This window comes from Eutrigla gurnardus (genome assembly GCF_963514095.1).
Source record: "Eutrigla gurnardus genome assembly, chromosome: 8".
In the NCBI taxonomy this organism is placed as follows: domain Eukaryota; kingdom Metazoa; phylum Chordata; class Actinopteri; order Perciformes; family Triglidae; genus Eutrigla; species Eutrigla gurnardus.
In genome coordinates, this window is record NC_139922.1 from 14369480 (window position 1) to 14394602 (window position 25123).

Consider the following 25123-nt stretch of genomic DNA (forward strand, 5'->3'; position numbering starts at 1 on the left):
GAAGCTGATTTCATAACGCTGTAAAGGAAAATAAAAAAAACGACAAGATTGTATCTTCAACACGGGGGTGGGGTGGATTTTATTTCCATTTCTGCATAGAAACACATGCCTACATGATACAACATCTCACACACACACGCACACACACACACGCACACATCTGACAGTTGGACTGGGTTCAAATCCATCACACCTATACAATCCAGGATGGGGAGATATTAAACTCATGTGCATCTCCATCACATTTGAGTATACAAGAGGGAAAATGGGGCTTAAAGGGTGATTTATCAAAATAATAATGTTTCATTATTGGTTAACAGCTATTTAATGGCGCGTAAGCATGTCATATACAGAGGAGAAAACAGTGATCCAGAATGTTCTACTGTGCTACATACGTACAACTGTGCTTATACAGAACTACAAACCTCTGGGTCAGCATAGAAACGCAGCTGGAGTCTAATGAAGATGAAATTAACCTTCCCTTTGTTTATTAAACATAAGGCCACTATGGTAGACCATGAGGAACATATTCAAAGTCACAAGTGAAAGAAACCATACTCCTCCCTGCTTCTCCCTCAGTGGGAACACGTTACAGGGTTTCTACAGATCCGACACAACCAGACGTGTTAAAGAACAAATCTAATTTACATTAGCGCACACATTTAAGCTCCATTACTCAACATGAGCCACAAGTGGAACTGATGGCATTACAATGCATGTATTTCTTCTTTTTTTTTTTACTAATGATGGTACTAAAAATCTACTATGTAATCTAATAGAATCTACATTTGGTCCTGACTCAACCAGCAGTTATGCATCAATAGTATACAGCCAATGTGACAGACAGACAATACTGTTACATTGATTTTTTTTTCCTTTCTCTTGTTAAACTCTTATTGTACATGGATTTACAAACAGCGTGTTGCCTGAGCAGCATCCCTACCACGCTGTGTCCCTGTGGTCAGTGTTAAAAAACAGTGGCACGACAGAAGGCAAAGACCGCATGACCGGCGTAGAGCTCTGGGTTTAGTTGGTGATTGATTTCAAGTTCTCCTCCAATCAGAGTTTACAGTAACAGTGTTGCTGTAAAAATCCATATTCAAGCGTTTGGGTGTTCTTCCTCTACAGTGAACACCACTTATGGATTTAAGACATTCCAAACTCTCATTATGTTTGTTGTTATTGTTAGAAGTTGCAGAGCTGACTGTTGTTGTACATACTGCACTTCTCCAATGGTGAAACATTAAAACAAATCACACTCACAAATGCAACATCTCGTTAGTAAAATAGTTGCCATGTGGTTAAAAGCGACTCACTTTAGATTAAAAGCCACCAAATATCTTTCTCTGTACTATTAATGATGACTTAATAAGCAACAGTCACCAATAACAAAATAAACTGAAGTTAGTATTATTTATTCAGAGTTTATGACCCAAAAACTCAGTGAATCTACTTTATCAGGCTGTTTGGGTTGGATTTGATCAAGTTTCATTGAGAGTCATCAAACACACCCACTGTCATCAGATTTGTCATCAGATGTTGATAAATCCTGATTGGTGCATGGATTTTTTCTCTCTTTTCCCCCAATACAAACCCATAAGAAAAGCAAAGGTAAAAGAAACACAGAAATCTGATGTGAAATAACCAAAACTCCCCTAATGATGGCAGAACATTGTGTGTTCATGTAGGACAAGCAGCTAACTGAGAAAATGTGTATTCAGGGCCTCCACGTCCCTAAGACGTCCACTAAATGATGAGCACATTAATGGTAGATAGTACAATATATAATGGTAGATCATGCAACACATGCAAAATGCTCTGTAACATGTAAATGAGTCTACATATGATAAATCTCCAACGCAACTGATTTTCTACCGCGGGGTTGTGGATGCATGACAGAGACAAAAACAACAAAATAAAAATCTGGTCTTGAATAAAAAGAATCCACTCTGCAGTTCATTCAGAGCTTAAAAGCAGCTCTACGCAGCGTGTACTCCACCGAGAGTTCACGCTCGTTCTCCTTTTCGTAGCCAATCAGCATCAGGTCAGTGTGGTGACCTCCGGCTGAGCGTAGTTTCCAGAGCCGGCGAGGATGTCTTTACAGCTCTCTGTTGGGAAACACAAAAGGACAAACAATGAAACACTCCGACTCGGGCGTGGAAGACCTCGAAAATGGACCTGGAATATTTTTAATGCAGTGTAATGAAATATCTCTGCTGAATAAAACGAATTAATAGTCCCATTATGAGGCAATCCTTAAGACAAATTGATTTGCAAAAAATGATTGTATAAAATGGTGAAATTTACAATTATGTAAAATCCTAAATATATCCTAATATTTTAAATTTTTGCTTGATTAATGACGAAAATGTTTAATCGACTCAATTTCGGAATAATTGACTAATATTTGACCTCTCCTGCTCAGACAGAGAAACCCTACGGATCTGAACTTCAGAGGGCGGCAGCCGGTTTTTCCTATGACCACCCATGTTGTTAATGGAAACCTATTAGTAGCAATCATTCAGAGGAGTCTCACGGGAATATGGAGGCTCATCCCAGCTCAGGAGCCTTTTCTCTGCTCGTCTGTGTATCCGCCTGCTGCTTCCTCTTAGCAGCACTTGAACGGTTCGCCACACCATTATGCACTCATCACAAGAGGACGAGCTGGTGGTTGACACATCGCCGAGGCAAAGCGCTTTTCACCAGGACGCTGTTTGCATGTATAAAGCAGCATTTCCCCAGCTCCACCGTTTCCTGTCGCTGATAACCATCTGAGCATCTTCAGACCTGCTGCATCCAACGGTCCTGCTTCCTGCCATATAGCTCTGGTAAAAGATGATCCATACCTTATACCCTGCAGCCCTGGAATTAACCTCACACCAACCCTTATGGGCATAGCTCTGAAGGGCAGAGCCTCTCTGTCATAATCTATCTCCATCCAACCGGCACAAAATGGCTGAAGTCACAAGGGCAGCCTTGTACACGTTGGACAGAAACCAGGAGATTTTGGAGTTTGAACTCTGCCACAACAGTTCTAACCCTGTTAGGAAACAGTGCACGTCGAATTGAGCCCTTTTTGCTGGTAATGTGCACCAAAATGTGTTGTGTATGTGTGATATCCCCCTGTAATAGACTGGGATGTCATTATCCACAGTCTCCAGACACACGGCTCAGGATTGAATTACCCCCTCCCTTCTCTCTCTCGAAGATTCATTTTGAGGTGTTCTGGCTTTGCTCAGCTTCCCATTGTTTTTGCCTCCGCAATCAGAAGAAAGCTCGTTGGCAATTTCATGAGCTGACCAGATAATTGTGCGTATTATTAGAGGAGTCAGCCTGAAAGGCGGCTGGTGATGATTTGTGTTTATCCCTGTTTGTGTCTTTCCCGCTGTGACTGTACATTCTACATTTTACATTTTACACTGTTATTTTCTCTCTCTTTATTTTTCATCATCGTGACAACATGCCATTGACCGACACCAATCTACAACGCTCAACACATGCTGGGATTGGTGAGGCTTTCAAAAACAATTTTCTTGTAATGGGCTGTCAAAAAGAGGAGGAAGTATATAGTCTCGTAGGAGCCAAGCTACAGTAAGTGCCCCATTTATGTGTTGTTTTTTTTCTCCCTCTACAGTGATGTGCTAATGAGCTTTGGTAGAAAGAAAAAAAAGCCTCAGTAAAGTGCAGTTTTGCAGGAAAACACCTTCAGTGTCTGGGTTGTTTGTGGACAAGAGTCAGGATGTTGACTGGGTGGGATGTGTGCTCAGGATGTCAGGAATGAATCCATGACTGCCAAATATAGAGCCTCTTCTTGCAAGGGGCTTTTGGATACTTTGGGAAGCTCGGATGTGAGATCCAGCAGCCATTCAGGCAGAGAGAGATGGCAGGCTGACAGTGGAGGGCGATTCAGAGACTAACAGGAGCTTCGCCAGCTTCTTTGTACATGTGTTACCTGTTTCAATCGTCAACATTATAGAAAATATTGGTGTTATATGATGTGTATTTTTCATCATAAACATCGTAGGTCAAAGGATTGAAGCAATCTAAATGTGTACAAAACGCTCACATGCACTAAAAGACACACGTGGCTAGAAACACAATGTCAACAAAGAACGTAGATAACAATGGATTATTCCACTATATCTATATAAATGCTCTGATTACTATATAGAGTACTTTTAATTAATGAACTTTTGAGGTGCTGGGAGGCAGATTTGCAGATTGGCTAGCCGTTTCTTTCTGCTTCAAGTGTATGTTTGGCTAACCGTGTCCTGGCTGTGTGTGTTCATGGTTAGAAAAACACAACGCTGTATCAATTTTACAACAAAAAAAAAGCAAAGAAGCTTCCCAAAAAGTCAATCTTTCCCTTATGTACATCTAATATGTCAGGACCTAATTTCAGATACACATATGGCTTGAATTTGGACTTGACTTGACAAACACAAAACCCCTGACAAGATACCGACATTTTAAGTGAAACTGCAGATAAAAAAGCATGCAGAAAACATTAACACTACAAACAATAATAAAACTGAGGCGTGTACTGATATGTATGTAACTTACCAATATGGACGTTGGGGTCTCCGGGGGTTAGGAGGAAGCACGAGGCCTCCTTCTTAGTCTTGTCTCGCCCCCGGGAGCACCGCAGGGACCACTTTTCACTGGGGGACAGTGGCTGGGTCAGGCTGCAGCCTTCCTCCTCTGAAAGGGCCACATTTGCATCCCCATTCTGTTTGGAGTCTGACAGGAAGACAAAAACACACAGACGTAAATGCCAAAGCTTTTACCGAGACCCAGACAAAGGCACAGATATATTGTATAAAATCTGTATTTTTCAGTGATGAAATTCAATTTGTCTGGGATGTAATTGGGGTAATTTGATCCCAGCGTTACTGTCTGGATGACTTAGCATGGTTCATCTGTCAGACAAACTCTGAAAATCCTAGAAACACAGTGGCGATGTTACTATTCGATTAAACGAGCAGGATAATTAAAACAATCTAAAAAACGCTAATGAATAAACTCAATAAACAGTAACATTACCTACAAAAGGGTCACTTTTTTAAACTTACCTCTCATGATATTTAGTCATGCAGATTTTCGTTTCAATACTATTAAGGTTTATGTATTTTTGTTTGTGTTGCTTGCAAAAGGAAATTAAAAATTAGATAAGAATATTTAAAAATGTCAGGCACCTCTTTCCACCAACAATGCCCCCATTACTCTGGATAATCCACACAATAGAAAGATTTCAAATCTAAATTTTAAAGATTTTAAAAGAGAATATTACTGAGTGGAACAACGTTCCTGAGAGACATTACTGGTTAAATTAAAAAGTAATTTTTCATTGATGTTAGTACCACAAATATCTTCTATATATTGGACAGCATCATAAAAAAAACGAGAAGTAAAACTTTAGCAAATAAACCCAAAACTACAGAGTGGCTAGATACCATAAAAGGGACGTGAGAAAATTGGGTGAATTGACCCTTTAACATTGCATTGTGGCCTTACCTGAGCGGTTCCTGCTGACGCTCTCTTCGGCAGCCAGCGGACACGTGTCGCTCTGAGTGCTGTCTCTGTGCGAGTTGGTCTCCGACTTCCCAAAGGAGACCGAGTCCGTCGGAGCGTCCGGGTTGGGGTTGTGCTTATTCTTCTTTTTCGGCAGCTTCTGTTTGGCCATAGCCAGCGAGTAGTACATCCCAAAGTTATTGACGATGACGGGGACTGGCATGGCAATGGTGAGTACCCCGGCTAGTGCGCACAGCGCCCCCACCATCATGCCCAGCCACGTCTTTGGGTACATATCTCCGTAGCCCAGCGTCGTCATGGTGACCACTGCCCACCAGAAGCTGATGGGGATGTTCTTGAAGTGCGTGTGGTTGGAGCCTGTGGGGTCGCTGGGGCTGGCTCCGATGCGCTCTGCGTAGTATATCATGGTGGCGAAGATTAGTACACCCAGTGCCAAGAAGATGATGAGGAGGAGGAACTCATTGACGCTGGCCCTCAGCGTGTGGCCCAGCACGCGCAGGCCCACAAAGTGCCGCGTCAGCTTGAAGATCCGGAGGATGCGGACAAACCGCACCACGCGGAGGAAGCCCAGCACATCGCTGGCGGCCTGGGACGACTGGCCCTTCAGGCCCATCTCCAGGTAGAATGGCAGAATGGCCACGAAGTCAATGATGTTGAGCATGTTCTTGATGAAGACCGCCTTGTTTGGGCAGCAGATGATACGCACCAGGAATTCAAATGTGAACCACACCACACAGATGCCCTCCACCACGGTGAGGATGGGCACGGTCACCATCTCCAGCCTCTGCACTGGATGTGTGACGTTGCCATCGACAACCATGTCTGTCCGGTTCTGCAGCTCATTGAAGGCTTGGTGGGTCTCCAGGCAGAAGGTGGTGATGGACACCAGGATGAAAAAGAGGGAGGCAAATGCCACACCCTGGGGGAGACAGATGAAACGATGAATCAACACAATGTCATGCCTTCCCACAAATGAATAAGCAATACTGTATTCAATTTAAGTACTGTTTTGTGCAAAGGCTTACTTTTTACTTTACTTACACCAATACAAAGACATGGATATGACAATTAACTCTGTAAAGCAAAATGTTCTGGTTGCAGCACTGAGTGTCAAGTGATTGACAGACAGCAAAAGACTAAAACAATATGAGAACACAAACTTTGACAACATCAAAGTAAAGATGCGGGTAAATTATGATGGATCGTTGACGAGCTTCTTCAGAAGAGGAGAAATTGAGCCGACGTCTTGAACACATTGTAAATGTGTGCAGAAACCAGCAGCATTACAATAATATTATACCCACAATGCAGTAGTGGGAAAGGATAATATATACACCTCAATCTGATTAACACCTGTATTGCAGCTGAACTGCAATACAATACTGATGCTTAGACAGTGTTTGCCATCTTACTAATTAGAACTACAGATTAAGCACAGCTGAGACTGACAGGACTTTTTGCAATCCACAGTGTGGGACATTTAAAAACATTCACCTGATGATGGCGCTAGATGAAAAATCAAGTGACGTTATTATAATTCATCCCGATGAGAAAATTTACATCTGAACCAAATAACAATTCCAAATAAGCTCCATCTGGTCTGAGGATGTGGTTGACTGACATTCCTACACCGTGCCTCCAACATGAAGCACTACCCTTGTTTTCTCTCTGAAACCCAAACATATGTGTGGCATTGATAATAAAAAAAAAAAAACATCAATCTACTTTTTCTCTCGCTCCACTGCCAAGACACCTCCTCAAGACATCCAATTACCTGCCAGGAAATAATTAATTCTTGTGATTGTCCACTGCCATTCTAGTTTTAAGATTAGTGAGCGAATATATCTTTTTTTTTTATTATTATTATTATTATTTGAAAAAGGAATTGGGAGCCAGGATCATTTTCTTTGAGAAATCAGACCAATTTCAAACCAATTACTGCCATGAACACAGAGCCTGAATCATGCTGAGAGAAAACGTGAATCCATTAACATGAGCCATGTTAGTCTCGGACAGCAGGGGGCGCCAACATGGAGCCGACTAAGCCAACTACTGTGTGAGCTGCTCTCACATACAATCACACATCTCACGTTTTGATTGTGTTAGGACAGCGGAGGTTTTTGGTGACAGCATGTGTCGTTTCCAACCACAGGGGAAGAGATGAGCAGAGGCTGCTGACACAGACGGACGAGGAGGCGAGTCGTTAAGGAGTCACCTGTCCTGTTGTCAGGTTACGTAGGCGTGGCTCAGTGAGGGAAACAGTGCTGTATATACACATCGTCTACCTGCATATCCTGTATTCAGGGTCGTAGGGGGCTGGAGCCGATCCCAGCTGACATTGGGTGAAGGCAGGGTTCACCCTGGACAGGTCGCCAGTCCATCACAGGGCCCACATGTAGAGACAGACAGGTAACCAGTCCATCACAGGGCCCACATGTAGAGACAGACAGGTAACCAGTCCATCACAGGGCTGACATGTAGAGACAGACAGGTAACCAGTCTATCACAGGGCCCACATGTAGAGACAGACAGGTAACCAGTCCATCACAGGGCCCACATGTAGAGACAGACAGGTAACCAGTCTATCACAGAGCTGACATGTAGAGACAGACAGGTAACCAGTCTATCACAGAGCCGACATGTACAGACAGACAGGTAACCAGTCTATCACAGGGCCAACATGTAGAGACAACCATTCACGCTCACATTCACACCTACGGGCAGTTTAGAGTCATCAACTAACCTATCATCAATTAACCTATTCCCGCTGTTTATTCATAAAATATACAAAAATAATAATAATTATCCATCTTTAAAGTACAAATCCAAACTAAATGGCGAGCGAGTCAAACCACTGTTACAACTGAAGGTAAATGAAACAATGCGGCTGCGTGGCATCCACCTGATCCAGCACAATGGCCATGCCCGTGTTTGAGTTAATATTGTGAGCTAATTCATGCCTGATCGGTCTTCATTGTTTACTAAAGCCTGGACTAATTGCAATGCCTCTACAGCGTGTCTTGCAGCTGGATAAATATGTACCTTGCTTGCCCCGAGCTATTTTCTCTCCCCGGTGGCATCTCACATATCAATCAGTTTTATAGTGTTTGGGTCTGTAATTACAAAAAAAAAACAAATAAAGCATGCGATGGCTGATGGGGATACTAATTCACCGCGGAGCAAATAAAATCAATAAGAACGGGACAGTTTATGGAGTTTAGAGAGTTGGAAGAACAGCAGCCCAGTTCAAAACAGCAATGCTGCCCCTCATGTACGCAGTATGATACGCGTCCATCCAGATGATGTGCAGCTTTCAACGTTACAACGTTTTTCAGCTTTGTCCCTGCAGAGCTCGGAGGCGCTCAAAGCTCTGATCCCATGAGAAGATAATGACTCAGGCACAGGACAAGGGGGAATGCCGTGCGTGAAGCCTCGTCTCTGGCCCAGGAGGAGCTCAGAGTTCCCCCTGTCGCATGGACACAGTTTCCCTGAGCATCAACAAGGCTGACTGAGGGGCCGAGTCCCAGGGCAATATCGTAACAAGCCAAACAGACGAGCAGAAACAGAAGCACACTGCTGGATTGTAAACAACCAGTAACCAATCGGTCTTTCCTCCTGTTTGTCTCTTTCAGCCGACATTAGTTTGTGGTTGAAGAAATACTTGGTGTTTAAATAAATAAATACAAATAGGAATCGATTTAAGAATATAATATCAAGTTAAAGTCCTGGATTTTCATTCTGGGTTGTACCGTAGCAGAGGGAGAGAGAGAGAGATAATTACGGTGGGCTCCACCAAATGAGAGGGTTCAGACTCCCGCCATTTCATCATCGATCGGATCTGTGTATTCGTCTCATGTATCTATTCAATCCAAGTGAAATTAATCACTTTTGAGGAGCATGAGCAAAACATCATCTTGCAGCCAAACGCAAAAACAATAAACCAGCAGCCACTAAAAGAATAACTGTGAGTCCTGCTGCTGGTCAGATGCTTGTGACGCTGACAGACTTCAGTTTACTTAAATGGCAAACGGTTTATCCAGGAACTAAACAGAGCCGGGTATCTGGAGCACGGGGGGGGGGGCAGCTCTGCAGGGAAGCTGCTGGAGGTCCTGGCACACACAGGGACATATACTCTACTCATAAAGGGCTCAACAAGGTCTTAACATATCACTACATGGCTTGACCTCACACCTGTGTGTGTGTGTGTGTGTGTGTGTGTGTGTGTGTGTGTGTGTGTGTGTGTGTGTGTGTGTGTGTGTGTGTGTGTGTGTGTGTGTGTGTGTGTGTGTGCCAGCCACTTCTTTTTCTATTTTGGGGTTTGTAGTTAAGTGTGTGTCTCTTATTATTATTTGGATGTGCCCATGTCTGCAAGTCTTCCACAGCATCCCTTCACTGAGATATATAGTTAAATACATGCTGCAGCACATGAATGCATCCGTCTGGTTTATTAAATGCCTGACACCGAGGGAGACAACCGTATCATGTTTACAGCTGAATGGTGGAAACTTTAAACAGTGTTCAAGTGATTGCCATAATGTGTCTTTGCCACCACAGTTTCCATGTCGGTCCGCTGAGCCTCCTGTTGTTAGGATGTAAACGTGCAGCTTTTTACTTTTCATTTCCAGGAAATATAAATGTAGTCTCCACAATCTGCCTGAGGGATAGAAACACTTAAGTATATAATATAAAATATATTATAAAAGTATAAAATATAATATCTATGAGACTCATTTGTTATCTGTGTACTGTATATCTTTACTACACATTTACATCCAGTTACTTTCTACTTGCTCTCCCGGGGGTCAATAAAGGTATATTTTAGATACTTTTACAGTTCGTTTACTGTATTTTTGTGCAATTTTGAAGCAAATGTATGAATTTGAGTGTTTAATGAGCCTTATGATAAAACTGAATTCATTCATTTGATTTAAATGGCTGTTATGTGATGACAACTGATCACTCTACATCTGCTGATGAAGACCATGAGATCTGATTGATCCGCTAAAGTGCCTAGTATTAATAATAAGCTCCACTTACACCAGCGACAACAATAAACTTAAATAATGTATCAGTAAATAGCATAACTCTCACCGAGCCAATTTCTATGCATAATTAATACAGCGAGAATCTTACAAAGTTTTTATGGCAAATTAGCTAGCATACAACTCTGCTACACTCTACTCTTCTACTACATATTCAGCAGCCACAGAGTAGAATTTGCATACATTTGCAAATGTTTATGTGCCCACCCAGTGAATCCAGTCCAACATTCACTCCTAAATGCTCCACTATGTTCACCAGCTAGTCGCTAACTCTGGTTGACTGCCGATTAGCGCAGAGCAGGTGGTCAACACTGGGTCTTCAGAGCTTTTTAACTGAAAATGGCGCCGTGAGCGAGGTGAGAGTGATGATGAGAGAAGATGTGTAACGCCAATCAGTGGTTCCACTGGACATCGATCCAAGGTCGTCAGGTGTCAGTGTGCGGGGCGAGCTGAGCGTCCCCTGAAGGGACGGCCGCCCGGTCCCAGCTGGGACAGGCGGAGTGGGAGGGAGTGCGACAGGACAGGCAACAGGCTGTGCGTCAGTGTGCAGCAGCTGGGGAGTCCCATCGTAGCCATCACCTCCAGCTGTTCGGCATCACACACTGTTACTAAAACTGACACGCTATACGCAAGAAACTACAACGCTTCTGAGAGCAGCCACTCCTGGTGTTTTCTTAGAATTCATGTCACACTGATCATCTGATCGTCAGTTCACCTGAGGATGGAGGCAAATTAATGTCCACTACTCGGCCTGTCAGCTTCTCCTGGGTGTCTGTAGAGAAGTCAATCATTGTTGCACATTTTTTATCTCACAGAACCAGAAACAAAAACTATTTGGAAGGGACTGTCTGAACTGTGATATAAAACAAGAGAAAATATCGGAGGAGGTAAAACTCAATTCCAAGTTTCGACCCCCTTTTAATGAAGGACTTTAAGTAATTTTCAGCTTTAATCAGTCTTCATCAATCGATCAGTGAGCTGCAGCAGCAGTTCAAATCCCCAAAACACCACTTACAATACACAGAGTTGAACGTCTCATTAAAGGGATAGTTCAGAATTTTGGACATAAGACCTATTTTCCAAGTGAGCCGGTGTGTTCGAGACGTCTGGAGACGTTTTCAAGACATTTCATTCAGTTCTTCTAGTTGCAGAGTTCGCTTATGCTATGGCTAGCGCAAGTCAATGGTTCTTAGCTAGACAGGCATTAAAAACAGTCTTGCCCACTCCACAGTGCACCCGAGGCAAATCAATTAAAACCCTAGACTGTCGATGTACATATCTGTGTTGATAGAATAATATTTGAAACAAAACTAACCTCGCATCGCATGAATCATCCATTTTTTGAGGAACTAGTTTCTCAGCAGCAACGGAACTTTACTTTGCTCCGTCGGACTCAAAACTCTAAAAGACGCGCTGCCCGAAATACTGCCCGTAAATAGGCAATCGAACCGGGCCAAACTGTCGGCACTTATACCCCCAAGGCTGTCTGAAAAGCCCTCAGAGCTCACTCAAACACCGGGCAGCCCACGGCCACGCGAAGCCACAATAACGCACCGCGAACCCGGACCTCTGCTCCGTCCGTAGACCCGTAAACCCTCGGACGCGTTGCGGGGGATTCCCTCCTGGCACCACCGGTCCCCGTTTGTTCGGTCCCGGTTCTCAGCTCCAGCGGGGGCTATCTCAGTCTCCACAGACGCTTGTTCACGTTCTGCCCTTTGAGCATCCCTCTCGCGCAATTCTTCCTCTGTATATTCAGGCTTGTACAGGTACGGTTGGGTTTGGGTGGAAAAAAACTCCTCATCAGAGTCTTCAAAAGTTTCAGTATATTCTCCAAAAGTGTCCATTTCTGTGAGATTGAAGAAACTAGCACTGCAGGCTACTCTGCGTCTGTAGCAATGACAGCAGGTAAACAAACTATTATAGAACCGGTAACTTATAAGTGCTAGGTGATATCACTCCGCCGCTGCCATAGCCTACTAGGAAGTATGACACGCTGCTGCTGCTGAGACATAAATCCTTAAAAATGCAAGGTTGGTTTTATTTCAAACATTCTATCAACACATATGTACATCGATAGTCTGCCGTTACAATGGATTTGCCTCGGGTGCACTGTGGAGTGGGCAAGACTGTTTTTAATGCCTGTCTAGCTAGAACCATTGACCTGCGCTAGCCATAGCATAAGCGAACTCGGTAACTAGAAGAACTGAATGAAATTTCTTGAAAACGTCTCCAGACGTCTCGAACACACCGGCTCACTTGGAAAATAGGTCTTATGTCCAAAATTCCGAACTATCCCTTTAACAAGGAGGAGGAGAGAGGGTAGAACAGAATATTATTATTATATTAACACCTTAAGATCTCTGCTACTATACTAGCATATATACGCTTTTAACACCTGAAAGGACGAAAACCACAAGGAACAGAAAGGACCCTGGACAAGAGTCACCCAGTCTGTGAACGCCACACCAAAGCGCATTGACTGAGAAGGGGTCAAAGGTCATTGACCAGGAATCAGTGGACAGCCGCAGAAAGATTCACATCCATCGCCAGAGACCATTTTGGAAAAGAGACAGGGAGTTATGACCATCTGACTTAAGTTCCATACTTGCGATAACAACATCTCCATGGCAACTGAGCATATGCCATCCTGATGAAACCTGTAGATGTACTGTAGTAAAGGTTTGGGAGAAAACGCCAGAAAATACCAGTACCAGTATTTAAACTGTCCAGTAAAAAATACTGACTGCACAATATTTATATCAACTTTTTACAACCCTGCTGAGGATTGAAGCCAATAAAAACACTATTTAATCTTCTTCTACACTGATTAATATTTTATTCAAAATTTTATTCATTTCATTTTATATCAAAGAAAAACACAAACTTTTTTTAAACTATCTGACAATTGTAGCAACTCAAATATCAACAATCCATCACTGATTATTACTATTTGGTTTAGCTGGAAGTAAGATCATTTCAGTAATGTGTATTTATTGATTTTATTTTGTCTGCAAGGTAAGCAGATAAAATAAAGCACCTCTGTGTATATTTTGTGATGCATTCGCTTACTTCACGGGAAAACACCGCCAAGCTATTTTCAGCAGGCAGCTTAGAAACGAGCAGAATAAACAAGCAACATAATCGCACAGGATTACATCCCTCGTTCACTCAGAATTCAGTGTTATAAGAGTCTCCTTAATGAGGCTGAGCTGCTTTGATGATGTGTGAAAAGACAAATCCTGCGCTCCATTCACAGCGCCACAGAGAAAAGGTGTCGGCGGTGTGAAAGTCGAGCCCAGAACGCCCCTTTATCATATATCAGCTAGGTGTCGCACCGAGGCGAAAGGTGACGTGCGAGAAGAGGTTTCATATTCAGCAAGAAAGCAAAATGAGGTTTTTGATGAAGATGTGGCGACACCGAGGTGAATAGATTGATATAGTGATTCCCTGAAGACAAAAGGGGAAATGTCAAAAGCGTTGGTTTCCACCCAATATTAACAGTCCAGTTAACAAAAGAATTTACATCTGAATGCAACGTCAATCAATATGAATGTTTTCGTCAAATCAGAACGAATGAAAAAGGAAACAGCATTTTATACTGCCAAATGGATTGGTTATTGGCAATGTAGACTCTGCATAATATGTATCAGACGGAAACACTCCCACATCAGTTAATCTCTTGGTCTCACAACAAAGACAAATTGATTTCTTTCTCTACGTGGGATAAAATACTTTGCTCTGTGGGAAAGCCAGTTTGTGGCAGTCTGTAAGATTTGAGATGCGTTGCTTCTAGCGGCCTCTTTGGCGGTAGATGGAACTGCAGGCGAGCCTCTGGAACCTCATCTCTCTCACCAAACAGTGTCGACTGTCTCTCATCTGCATGATGCCTTCAAATGCTCCACACTGAAAGGAGGTCCGTGGTTTTCCCTGGTTTGCAGTCACTTTGCTTCTTGATTACTTGCCTTTCTTTACTTCGATTAGTTTTTGTTTCTTTTTCTTGTGACTGGAAGTTGAATGGTCTTCTTTCTCTGTCTGTTGATCCTCCATTGTGAGTCAGCAGTATTGAAATGTACCTGGCAGCACTGGTCAAACACTTTAGACTAGAAGCAGCCTGACTCAGCATGTTGGAAGTTACCGACTTCCGATTACAATGAAACGCAGCATACTTCTGTGAGTAGCTCCACCTGGGCAGACCGACCGCTGCTGATTGACGTTAAAAGCTAAAACTCATTTTGAATTTTGCGTGGGAATGTCACCACAGACACGGAGATCCTATTTCTGGGCAAAGCAGCAAGTACAAGCACTTTCATTAGTGGGTCATATGATCAACCACCATTGTTGTAACTCATTCTTTGATAGAGAGGAACTTAAAGCTATGGTCTACGATTTGAAATGTTATGATGCTATGCAGTTGCTGAATCTGTCTTTATTTTAGATCGGTCAGTTTAAAAGATTTTGGAGAGCTTGCGGGAGGCAGCGCCCCATCTCAAAATTCACCGCGATGCGACGGCATTGCACGGCTTCTTACATAGACAATGAATGGGAACATCCCCCTCCGGGTATAAACTCAGACAGGACGCCGTTTCGTTTCCCGCTGTGTCCGGGACTTTTGAAGAAATGCTGATGCTCTATAACAAAGATGACACATTACAATGCTTTAACACTTCCTGTCTCCTAAGCGGGCGTGGCCATGGCGCACCCATCCACTCACATCGTAGGGACAGCGTTGTGAACGATGAAAGCACATAGGGTTATGTTGGAATCAGGAATTTATATTGTCTTTTGCTAACAGTCATATTTAGAGTTTGAGTTTGAATAAAAAGCCATTTTAGTGTCAGAATGACAGAAACATATATGGCTTGAGGGAAATAGGTCCCATATTAACTTTGATGACTACGGAACGAAATAATCGGTCACGTTATCTGTGTTCATTTTCACTTCTCCCATTGCGGTAAACAGACCGAGGGCCCCCCATGTGACACAGATACGGGAAACTGACTCCCTCAGCGGGATGTCTTCTTTCTGAACTGTATGAAGCTCAACCAGTCTTTGATTATGAAGGATTAACAACAAAATATCAATTATGATGACTTTATATTAAGGTTATTATAACATTCTGTCTTGAAAATCTAAGGACTGTGATTCCTGGTGCCTCCAACGAGGACTACAATTCAAACAAGGTTCCTCTGATGTGACTGTAAAGACCCTCAATTTAAAACAGGATGTCAGCACTTCAATCTCACCACCATCACTGCTCTAGCACCTTCTGCATGAGCAGCTGCACATGATCCTGTCTGTGATATGTGTGAGAGGTGTCACCATGAAGACTGGAGACTTTCACAGAGCTGTGCCTTCAAGTCTCGGTTCATAGTGAAGAGGATGTGGCTGAAAATGATGGACAGATTCACTTCCCTACGGCTTTCAGGAATCACATTACCTTAGATGAAATAAAAAGGCCATAAAGGTAATGTGAATCCCTCAAAATGCACTCAGAGCGCACATGGAGTGAACATTCGTACATGAATCGTTCGGGGAGGAAATGGACGGAGAACATTATGACCGGGTCAATACGCATCCGCCCTCCTTGTTTTTCTTTCATGGTGCCGAATTCACAGCTACACGGAAAAGCCTGATTGATTCTTTTACAAATATTCAGTGATGAGGAGGCAGACGCGTTGAACTGGCAGACAAAGCACCGACATCTTCAGTTGGCAGCTGTGACTCAGAGACGTCGGCTGTTCCACAGCGACAGCCTGTAAACGCCACCTGGACGAGGAGCTTAAATAAACACCATTTACATTGTGACGGGCATGCAATTAAAACTTCTGCAACACTGTGGGAGCTTCTGAATAGACCATTCAACTCCATAAACAGGCAACTGAAGCGAGGGTGCATCTCTCTTTGGGACTAAATGCCTTTTTCCTCTTTGACCGATGAAAGCTTCTGGCCCTCCGCCTAACAACTCCTGCTACAGTGACACTCGATACTTGCTTTTATGTTTACTTCATTAAGCGCTCTGCTGCTTTTGTTGCCGAGCCATTAGGCATAGCATACTTTCAAAAGCCCAGAAAGGGGCTGGTATCCCCTGTGGAAGAAATGAAAGCAAAATGATTTTAATTTACAACGAAGAATCATTTATTTTATCGATAAAACAAATAGAAGTGTATCTTGTTCATCGTGATAAAATTAGAAACCGAGATAGAGCTTAAGTTGTGATATGATGACAATCTTTGAATAGAATATTATTCATAAATGATCAAAAAAGCCACCAAAGATTTCGGTCAGTGATGTTTCTATTGTGGATTAAGCTTCTTAATATTGCGATGAATGGATAATTATACATGTATTCTGGACCTCATTCTTCTCTTTAATATGCAGCATGATTTACTGTCCATGGATGTGCTCTGCTGCAGCCTTTCAAACACTGTGTTTAGAGAAGCTTCGAGTGCAACCCTTGAACAGGATGTGTGGGAACACTTCAGCAGCACTCAGTTTTTGTCATGAAACAGCATTTTCTCTATATTCAGCATTTGGTTACAATTTCACAACATATATATAAAAAAGGGAAGAACTGCTATTCACATGACTGAAAGCAATGTTGAAAAAAATATTAATAAACTTATTAACATGCACACTCTCTCCACTTAAGGAACACATGTTCCCTTGGCTGCATCCCATTGGTCAAAAGTTCTCTGGCTGGCTCTGATTGGACTTTATAACCAGGAAGCGACGAGATAAACAACGCTTGGTTTACGATCCGCAATTCAATGTAGAGAAGAAGATACAGGTCAGAGAACAATTTAACATGTCCCAGTATGTGGAAGACGTACTGGGCGACTGTTGCATCCAGTACGAGCCTTAAATTCACATGAGTCTGAGGTGTACTTTTCAGCCAATCAATGACCTACTTTATACTTTGGCTCCACCCTCTAAGCTGTCAATCACAACAAAGCCAAGACAGTCATTGGGTTCAATGTTATTATGCCTAGAAAAACTGATTTTCGATCTGATTTTATCAGGGTTTTAACTAACTGTGACAAACATTTTCAGGTTCATTCTGTAAAGGTTATTGAATATGGAAACAAGAATATATGTTAAGGACAGAAAATTGGCTTCACAATTATTATTATTATTATTATCACCACACATATAGCAGTGGGTTATGTGGTACCCCAACAATGAGCAAGTAAAGCTAACATCTACAAAACAGTCTTCAGGTCACCCAGAGGTGTTGGATGGGGGAGGTCAGCTTCCTGTGTCAGTCAAGATCTCTCCCACACCAAACTGGGAAAACATGGACCTAGCTTTGTGCCACTGGATGACTTCCTTTGTCCGCATGAAAATAACCTAAAAGTAAAGGCTTTCCTATATAGTGACATTGTGTTTAAAACCATCTGCTTTTTAACCAACTCAAACAAATGGACACAATTGCAGCAGTATGTTTGGTGTTTGTATGATTTTCTGTTGTCAAAGTGATATAAAAGGATGTCCGTTGTGCTTCTTTTTTCGGATGCTCAGATTCAATTTCTGTTAGATGCGTGGGCGAGTCTACGGCTGCTCCTGGAATCAGAACTTTGGCTAGAAAGCAGACTGTCTGTAAAAAGATTGATTAAAAAAACACCTTTTCCATGGTATGCCACACATGGATGTTGGTGTTGACAAGATCAAAGAAATGTATAACTTTTCTACACTCGCCTGATGATGTTGAATTATTAAGTTGATACATTTTACAACTAAATAACAAAACAGTAACATTTCTGACCACTGAGGAGTCAGACTATACGGACTTCTGTTATTGTTGTGTTTTAAATGTTGTATTGTGCTCTGTGTTGATTGTACAGGAGTATTTATACTGTGTGAATTATACTGGAGATCATCTTGTGTGAAAAAATGCATACAGCACACTTTATATACTTGATGTTGTGACTGGAACAGCTGCCGTTGATCTGATTGGCTGAGCTATAGGGACACCTGTTGATGAGGACAACACGAGCGCCTATTTTTTTCCCTTAATGGAAAATCACTTGCTGGTTTTATGGCCTCACACTGACATGTGTCCACTAAAGCGTAAAGAGCATAAACAAGCTGGTGGACTGCTCACCCTGGCTGCTCTGGACGAGTAGGGGTCTTCAAACAAGGCCCAGATCTTCGGCTGCAAAACTTCGCAGCAGCCCCTCGACCTGTCGGGACAATCCTCGATGCCGAACCGCCTCGGCATGTCTCGGTCGTCGTCGGTGTCCAGGTCCGGCGGCTCAAACGTCTCCAGGGCCTCCTCCGCGTCCCGGTGCTGCCGGTAGGTCATCCAGCAGCACGGCTCCACGTCGGTCTCGTCGATCCCCCAATAAGCCAGCTCCTCCTCGAAGAGGGGCCCGCAGACGTCCGCCGGGCAGTGCAGCTTGCCGGTCCGGTAGTAGTTCAGCACGTAGGCAAAGATGCCCGGGTGTCTGTCGAAGAAGAACTCGGCACTCGGAGCGACAGAGTCCGACTCAGAGCTGACCTGCGGTTCCGGGTCCGCCAGATACGCCAGGCGGGTCCCCGGCAGGGTCCTGAGGGTGCTCTTGTAGGTCTCGTGTCGCGTACCGCCCACGTTGATGACAATCTTGTCCGAGTCTTCCCCTCGGCACATCTCCTCCCGCAGACATGTCTTAGACGGGGGCTTGTTGCCGGACTTGCGCCCCCGGTAAGACGACACGCACACCGAGCTGATCATCACGGCGGCTCGGCCCTCCGTCACAGGGTGTCGTCCACTCGGAACAATAACAATCAGAAAATCAACGCAAAGTGCGTCCTCATTTCAGACCCCAGTCCCGAGCATCTCATGTGAGCTATCTAAAAAAAAAAATAACAATAACAACAACAACACGCCTAAAAAAGGTCCAGACGGCGCCAGAAGTGAGACGCGCAATAAAAATAAACCACCTGTTACAAAACTCCGTTTGGCGTCGCGACAAAACGTCGAGTAGATGACCCGCTGCGCCTTAAATGAATATGTGGCGTTTATTTATCATGAAGACGAGGTTGTTGCCATCCTAATAATGCTAATAATATTTGGAGTGCGTGTCTCGGAGGGACCACTCAGCCTCAAGTGATGCGCGCCTCGCCTTCTTTTAGACGGAGCTTATCAACACCAAAACCCCACAACTAGTCCGGACAACTTTTCTTCTCTTCTCCGCACGAGACGAGGATGCGCCTGACAACGATCCAGCCGCGCGTGCAGCCTTACTCACGCGCAGACATATTCAACCGGTTCCCTTCTGCTCGGCTCGCGCGCCAGATGTGCGTGTGGGGTTTGTTTCCCAGCTGGGAATCTGTTGCTTTCTCCTCGAGCCGCGCCGCCCCGGTTGGTCGGTCGGATGGACGGATGGTGCGCTCACCAACAGGCTCGACGGTTTAACTCTTTGGCTGCTGGCGGAGGTTGACGCATTCATGAACCACTCCCTCTAATCAGAGCGAGAGGAGGGGCTGATCAGGGGTTTGTGAGAGAGAGAGGGAGAGAGCGGGAGATGATCAACACCCCAATTAAATGTTTTAGTACAAACAACACTGCGCACAATGTGTGAATTAATGTGTATTACAGTGTGTGTGTGTGTGTGTGTGTGTGTGTGTGTGTGTGTGTGTGTGTGTGGACTGTTGTACAGGTGTTTATATGTCCTCAGACTGACTTAAGCACTAGTAGGCTACCACTAATTATATATATATATATAAGAATATATTAGCCTTGTGTCCTGATGTTTCATGACAACTACACAGAATGCCCTCTTAAATTAAGCCATTTCATCAGGATTAATGTCAGACTAGACTTTCAGTAGCAGGTCAACTGAAAGATCCATGTGATTTCTCTGCCATTTGTAGGAAATGATTAGCCTATTATTGTTAGTTACTATGAAGCAACCGCAAGTGCGATCCAACAGGTCGCCTTGAGGCCTCCGGTGTATGTGGAGAACTCCTGTTGCCGCTGATTCAAGCTACGATTGCCACCTAGTGGATGTTTCCGTGAACAACACGTGTGGGCGAGCCTGTTGAATGAACCATTCAGAAATCAATAAATGGGCATATCATTCGGTGATTAACGGCAGGCGGAAAGAGTGTTCACTTGATTTAGTTTGGTAAAAGTCGCAATACTACAGTGTTGAATATGAGGGAAAGTAGCTAAATAAATGTAAAATATTACTTTAAAAGGAGAACCTGACTAATTTTTATTTATTTTTTACATCAAAGTGTTTACACCTTACGTGAGGAAACAGTTGTATGAAGCCTTTTGTGGCCCAGAGGAGACTGTGAAAACAAACATGACTGCGCAGTTAAAGAGGAGATCTTACCAGAACTCCTCTCTCCTCCTCTCTGCTCGAGGCTAGCAAGCAGCACGTCACATTAGCCGCTGCTAGCATAACAAACCGAACTGCTGGAGGTCCAGTTGCATTGTGGGTAATGTGGGCGCCAGGTTGATTTTGGATGAAGTAGAATGCTGGAATAATGATAATAAAAAAGACAATTTCTGACTATACATTTTTTTTAGTCGTTCATTCAGTCTAGCGTTGACTATTTTAAAGAAATTATTTATTATCAGAAAATATACCTATCAAAAGTAAAATAAATTATTGCAGGGGACCATATCAGTGTAATTTCTTACATTTTGACTCCATGACCTATGAGGAAAACAAAAAGACAGATGTTTCATGTTTTTTGCATTGTAATAGAATAGTGGTATATTTAACTGTCAGGGAAATATACTGGCCAATCTCAGGTACTCAAATAATAATAATTTCAAGTGCATTGTTCAGACATGGATTGAAAGTATTCCACCCAGTTGGAGACTTATAAATAGTTATTTAAAAATGTTCATCATTTAAATGTTTGACACTATTAAGATTTTCTGAGATATGCAGTCTCCCTTATTCCATCATATAATTACAATAACAATTAAAAAAAAAACCCAGTTCCTCCCAAAATGGTTAATAACACACTTTTGCACCAAAAAAGTAAGTGTGCTTTTAATCCTCTTTATCTCTTCAAATCAACACAAAAACATTTAAATTTGTTCTCAATTTCTATTTCTTTTTTTAAACCTGTCCAACAGAGTGGAATGGATCATAACAGGTTGGAATTACCACCAATGTGTTTGTCCACAAAGGCAAGTTATTGATTACCACTGATTTCACTTATGTTGCTTAATTAGATCTGCTTGGGTCATTACCCAACTGGACTGTGTGTACTAACTGCTCTTGATTGACAGGTCCCTCGCCCCTCTGGTGGTTTTGCTGGACCTGGTGGAACCACCTAATTTACACCTGAGTGCTACTCAACCAGATAATTGAAAACACCAGTGTGGGTGTGGAGGAGAGTCGTTAAATAGGCCTACATGTCGCCAAGTGGAATAAAAAGTATATTCTATATGAGCATACTGATGAAATACTTCAAAGAAAAGTAGGCTTAAATGTACCTCAAAATGGTCCTCATGCTTATTACATTTACCATGTTGAATTTGAAGGAAGATGGCACAAAAAACAGCTTACTACTTTTAATTGTATCATGTGTCATGTGCAACATACACATTTGCAAATTATAAATCATATTCTAAAACAAGAGAGGGGTAGATCACAGTCAAAGGGATGGGTAGAAATAGAAATATGGTGAAAGTACTTTAGTAAACTTTATCAAAAGACAATCCCGTAATCAAAACATAAATTAATAATACATTTCTGGAGGCTGGAGCAACATATCTGAAAGCAAACTCTGGATTTATTATTGGAACCAGTAGCCAAAAGCAGTCTGCAGTGTGAGCTTTTATTTTGAAAAGTCAAGAAAATATGTATTGACATACATCACGTTTAATACCAAATAACAGTGATATGCCCAAAGTATTTCTGTAAACAAAAGGCTGGCGTCCGTGGTTTTAGTCCACTTCCTCGATCGTGGGGCCCTTGGAGCCGCTTCCTGCCTGGCTGCCACAGCTCCCCGACGCCGCTGCTCCCTGGTACAACTTGGTCACAATCGGCTTGCACACCTTCTCCAGTTCATTCTGCTGATGCTCGTACTCGTCTTTCTCCGCCATCTGGTTGTTCTCCAGCCAGGAGATTGCCTGTTGGCACTTGTCAATGACCATCTTTTTATCCTCCTCGCTGATCTTCCCTTTAACGACCTCGTCCTCCATGCTGCTCCTCATGTGATAGGCGTACGACTCCAGCGAGTTCTTGGCTGCGATCTTCTCCCTCTGCATGTCATCCTCAGCCTTGTACTTCTCCGAGTCCTGCACCATCCTCTCTATGTCCTCTTTGCTGAGGCGGCCCTTGTCGTTGGTGATGGTGATCTTGTTTTCCTTGCCGGTGCTTTTGTCAGCAGCCGACACGTTCAGGATGCCGTTGGCGTCGATGTCGAACGTGACCTCCACCTGCGGCACGCCTCGGGGAGCGGGGGGGATACCCGCAAGCTCGAACTTGCCTAAGAGGTTGTTGTCCTTGGTCATCGCCCTCTCGCCCTCGTACACCTGAACCAGCACCCCGGGCTGATTGTCTGCATATGTGGAGAAGATCTGGGTCTGCTTGGAGGGGATGGTGGTGTTTCGTTTGATTAGAGGTGTCATGACTCCGCCCGCGGTCTCGATACCCAGAGACAGGGGAGCCACGTCCAGCAGCAGCAGGTCTTGGACATTCTCTGAAGTGTCTCCCATGAGGATGGCAGCCTGGACCGCTGCGCCGTACGCCACGGCTTCATCTGGGTTGATGCTCTTGTTCAGTTCTTTGCCGTTAAAAAAGTCCTGCAAGAGTTTCTGGATCTTGGGAATCCTCGTGGAGCCACCGACCAGGACAACTTCATGGATCTTGGATTTATCCAGCTTGGCGTCCTGCAGGGCCTTCTCAACTGGCTCCAGGGTTCCCCTGAAGAGCTCCGCGTTGAGCTCCTCAAAGCGAGCCCTCGTGATGGAGGTGTAGAAGTCGATGCCCTGGAACAGAGAGTCGATCTCGATGCTGGCCTGGGTGCTGGAGGACAGGGTCCTCTTCGCTCTCTCACAAGCCGTGCGCAGCCTCCTCACGGCTCTCTTGTTTTGGCTGATGTCCTTCTTATGTTTTCTTTTAAACTCCTCAATAAAGTGGTTGACCATCCGGTTGTCAAAGTCCTCCCCGCCAAGGTGCGTGTCTCCTGCGGTGGCTTTCACCTCAAAGATGCCGTCCTCGATGGTCAGGATGGACACGTCAAAGGTGCCTCCGCCGAGATCAAAAATCAGTATGTTGCGCTCTCCTCTTTTACCTTTGTCCAGGCCGTAGGCGATGGCTGCCGCCGTGGGCTCGTTGATGATCCTGAGCACGTTCAGGCCAGAGATCACCCCGGCGTCCTTGGTGGCTTGCCTCTGAGAGTCGTTGAAATAAGCCGGAACTGTGATGACTGCGTTGGACACACTCTGTCCCAGGTAGGCCTCGGCAATTTCCTTCATTTTAACCAGGACCATGGAGGAGATTTCCTCTGGGTAGAAGGCTTTGGCCTCCCCTTTATATTCCACCTGGACTTTGGGCTTCCCGCTATCGCTGATCACCCTGAAAGGCCAGAGTTTCATGTCAGACTGGACAACTGCGTCGCTGAACTTTCTCCCGATGAGCCGTTTGGCGTCAAAGACCGTGTTGGTGGGGTTCATGGCGACCTGATTCTTGGCAGCGTCCCCAATGAGCCTCTCTGTGTCTGTAAAGGCCACATAGCTGGGCGTGGTCCTGTTGCCCTGGTCGTTGGCGATGATCTCCACTTTGCCATGCTGGAAAACCCCGACACAAGAATAGGTGGTGCCCAGGTCAATGCCGATCGATACTCCCTTAGCTGAGGACATGATACTTGTTGCTTGAGACTTCCTTGAAAAATGGGGAGAAATCACATTTTGATTTTCTTGTCCTACACATGAAAGAACGGATCACTGCAACTGAATATCATTAGATTATTATTGTCAGTGATATTTTCATTAATTATGTTATTATCAGACATGTGAGAAGTGAAGTTAAAATGAAGGAAACACTGACTGACAAACATTATTATGGAAGTAGAAATATAATATTAACTTACAGACATTACAACGTATATACTTGATAAAATGATAAAACAAAATATCATATCATAATAACCTTTTTCCATATATTCCCTGAATTAGACCTTTTCTACATTGAATGTGTCCTAAACCAGACACTTAACTAACACTTATAATTATATACTCATTCAACCGTTTCTCACATACTGTGAAATAAACGTAATTCCCCCATTAATAAAGACCTACTTTACCAATCCATATTTATAACCAAATAAAATCAATTGCTACTTACTGTCAGTGGTGAGCTCCGGTGCTTAAAGAACCCAGCAGTCTCCTCGTGTATTTTCCTTAGTGGCAACTTTTGCCTCCGTGTGGTTCTTCTTAAACGAATGCCTGGACTGACTCAGGCCCTTTGCTTTTATAGTTGGAAGCAGGTTTCCAGAAGCTCCCAGAGCCCCCACGCCCCCCCGACCTCCTCCAAGCTCAGTGACTCATCTGATAATATTAGCAACTAACTCAGCTGGCCTGGTGCGAGAGAGCTGAT

At 43.7% G+C, this 25123-nt stretch overlaps 2 protein-coding genes across 2 annotated transcripts; both read right to left on the reverse strand.

Annotated features, from left to right (window-relative positions):
- Positions 1 to 61: 61 nt before the first annotated feature.
- Positions 62 to 19901, reverse strand: kcnc4 (potassium voltage-gated channel, Shaw-related subfamily, member 4). Its single transcript, XM_084016196.1, has 4 exons — positions 18676 to 19901; positions 5515 to 6451; positions 4564 to 4740; positions 62 to 2108 (listed from the first exon to the last, which is right to left on the reverse strand). The coding sequence occupies exons 1-4, from the start codon at positions 19282 to 19284 to the stop codon at positions 2041 to 2043; spliced, it is 1791 nt and encodes a 596-aa protein (XP_083872322.1). The 5' UTR covers positions 19285 to 19901; the 3' UTR covers positions 62 to 2040.
- Positions 19902 to 22103: 2202 nt separating this feature from the next.
- On the reverse strand, positions 22104 to 25031 carry hspa1b (heat shock protein family A (Hsp70) member 1B). Its single transcript, XM_084014748.1, has 2 exons — positions 24872 to 25031; positions 22104 to 24409 (listed from the first exon to the last, which is right to left on the reverse strand). Exon 2 carries the CDS (start codon positions 24385 to 24387, stop codon positions 22468 to 22470), a length of 1920 nt encoding a protein of 639 aa, XP_083870874.1. The 5' UTR covers positions 24388 to 24409; positions 24872 to 25031; the 3' UTR covers positions 22104 to 22467.
- Positions 25032 to 25123: the final 92 nt, after the last annotated feature.

What these genes read in the sequence shown, in the direction of transcription:
- kcnc4 (XM_084016196.1), bottom strand. Translation starts at nt 19,284, where the DNA reads ATGATCAGCTCGGTGTGCGTGTCGTCTTACCGGGGGCGCAAGTCCGGC. An exon ending in ACTCGTCCAGAGCAGCCAGG is followed by an intron (nt 6,452 to 18,675) that starts GTGAGCAGTCCA and finishes TGTCTCCCCCAG; the next exon opens with GGTGTGGCATTTGCCTCCCT. An exon ending in CGTCAGCAGGAACCGCTCAG is followed by an intron (nt 4,741 to 5,514) that starts GTAAGGCCACAA and finishes TCTTCCTGTCAG; the next exon opens with ACTCCAAACAGAATGGGGAT.
- hspa1b (XM_084014748.1), bottom strand. Translation starts at nt 24,387, where the DNA reads ATGTCCTCAGCTAAGGGAGTATCGATCGGCATTGACCTGGGCACCACC.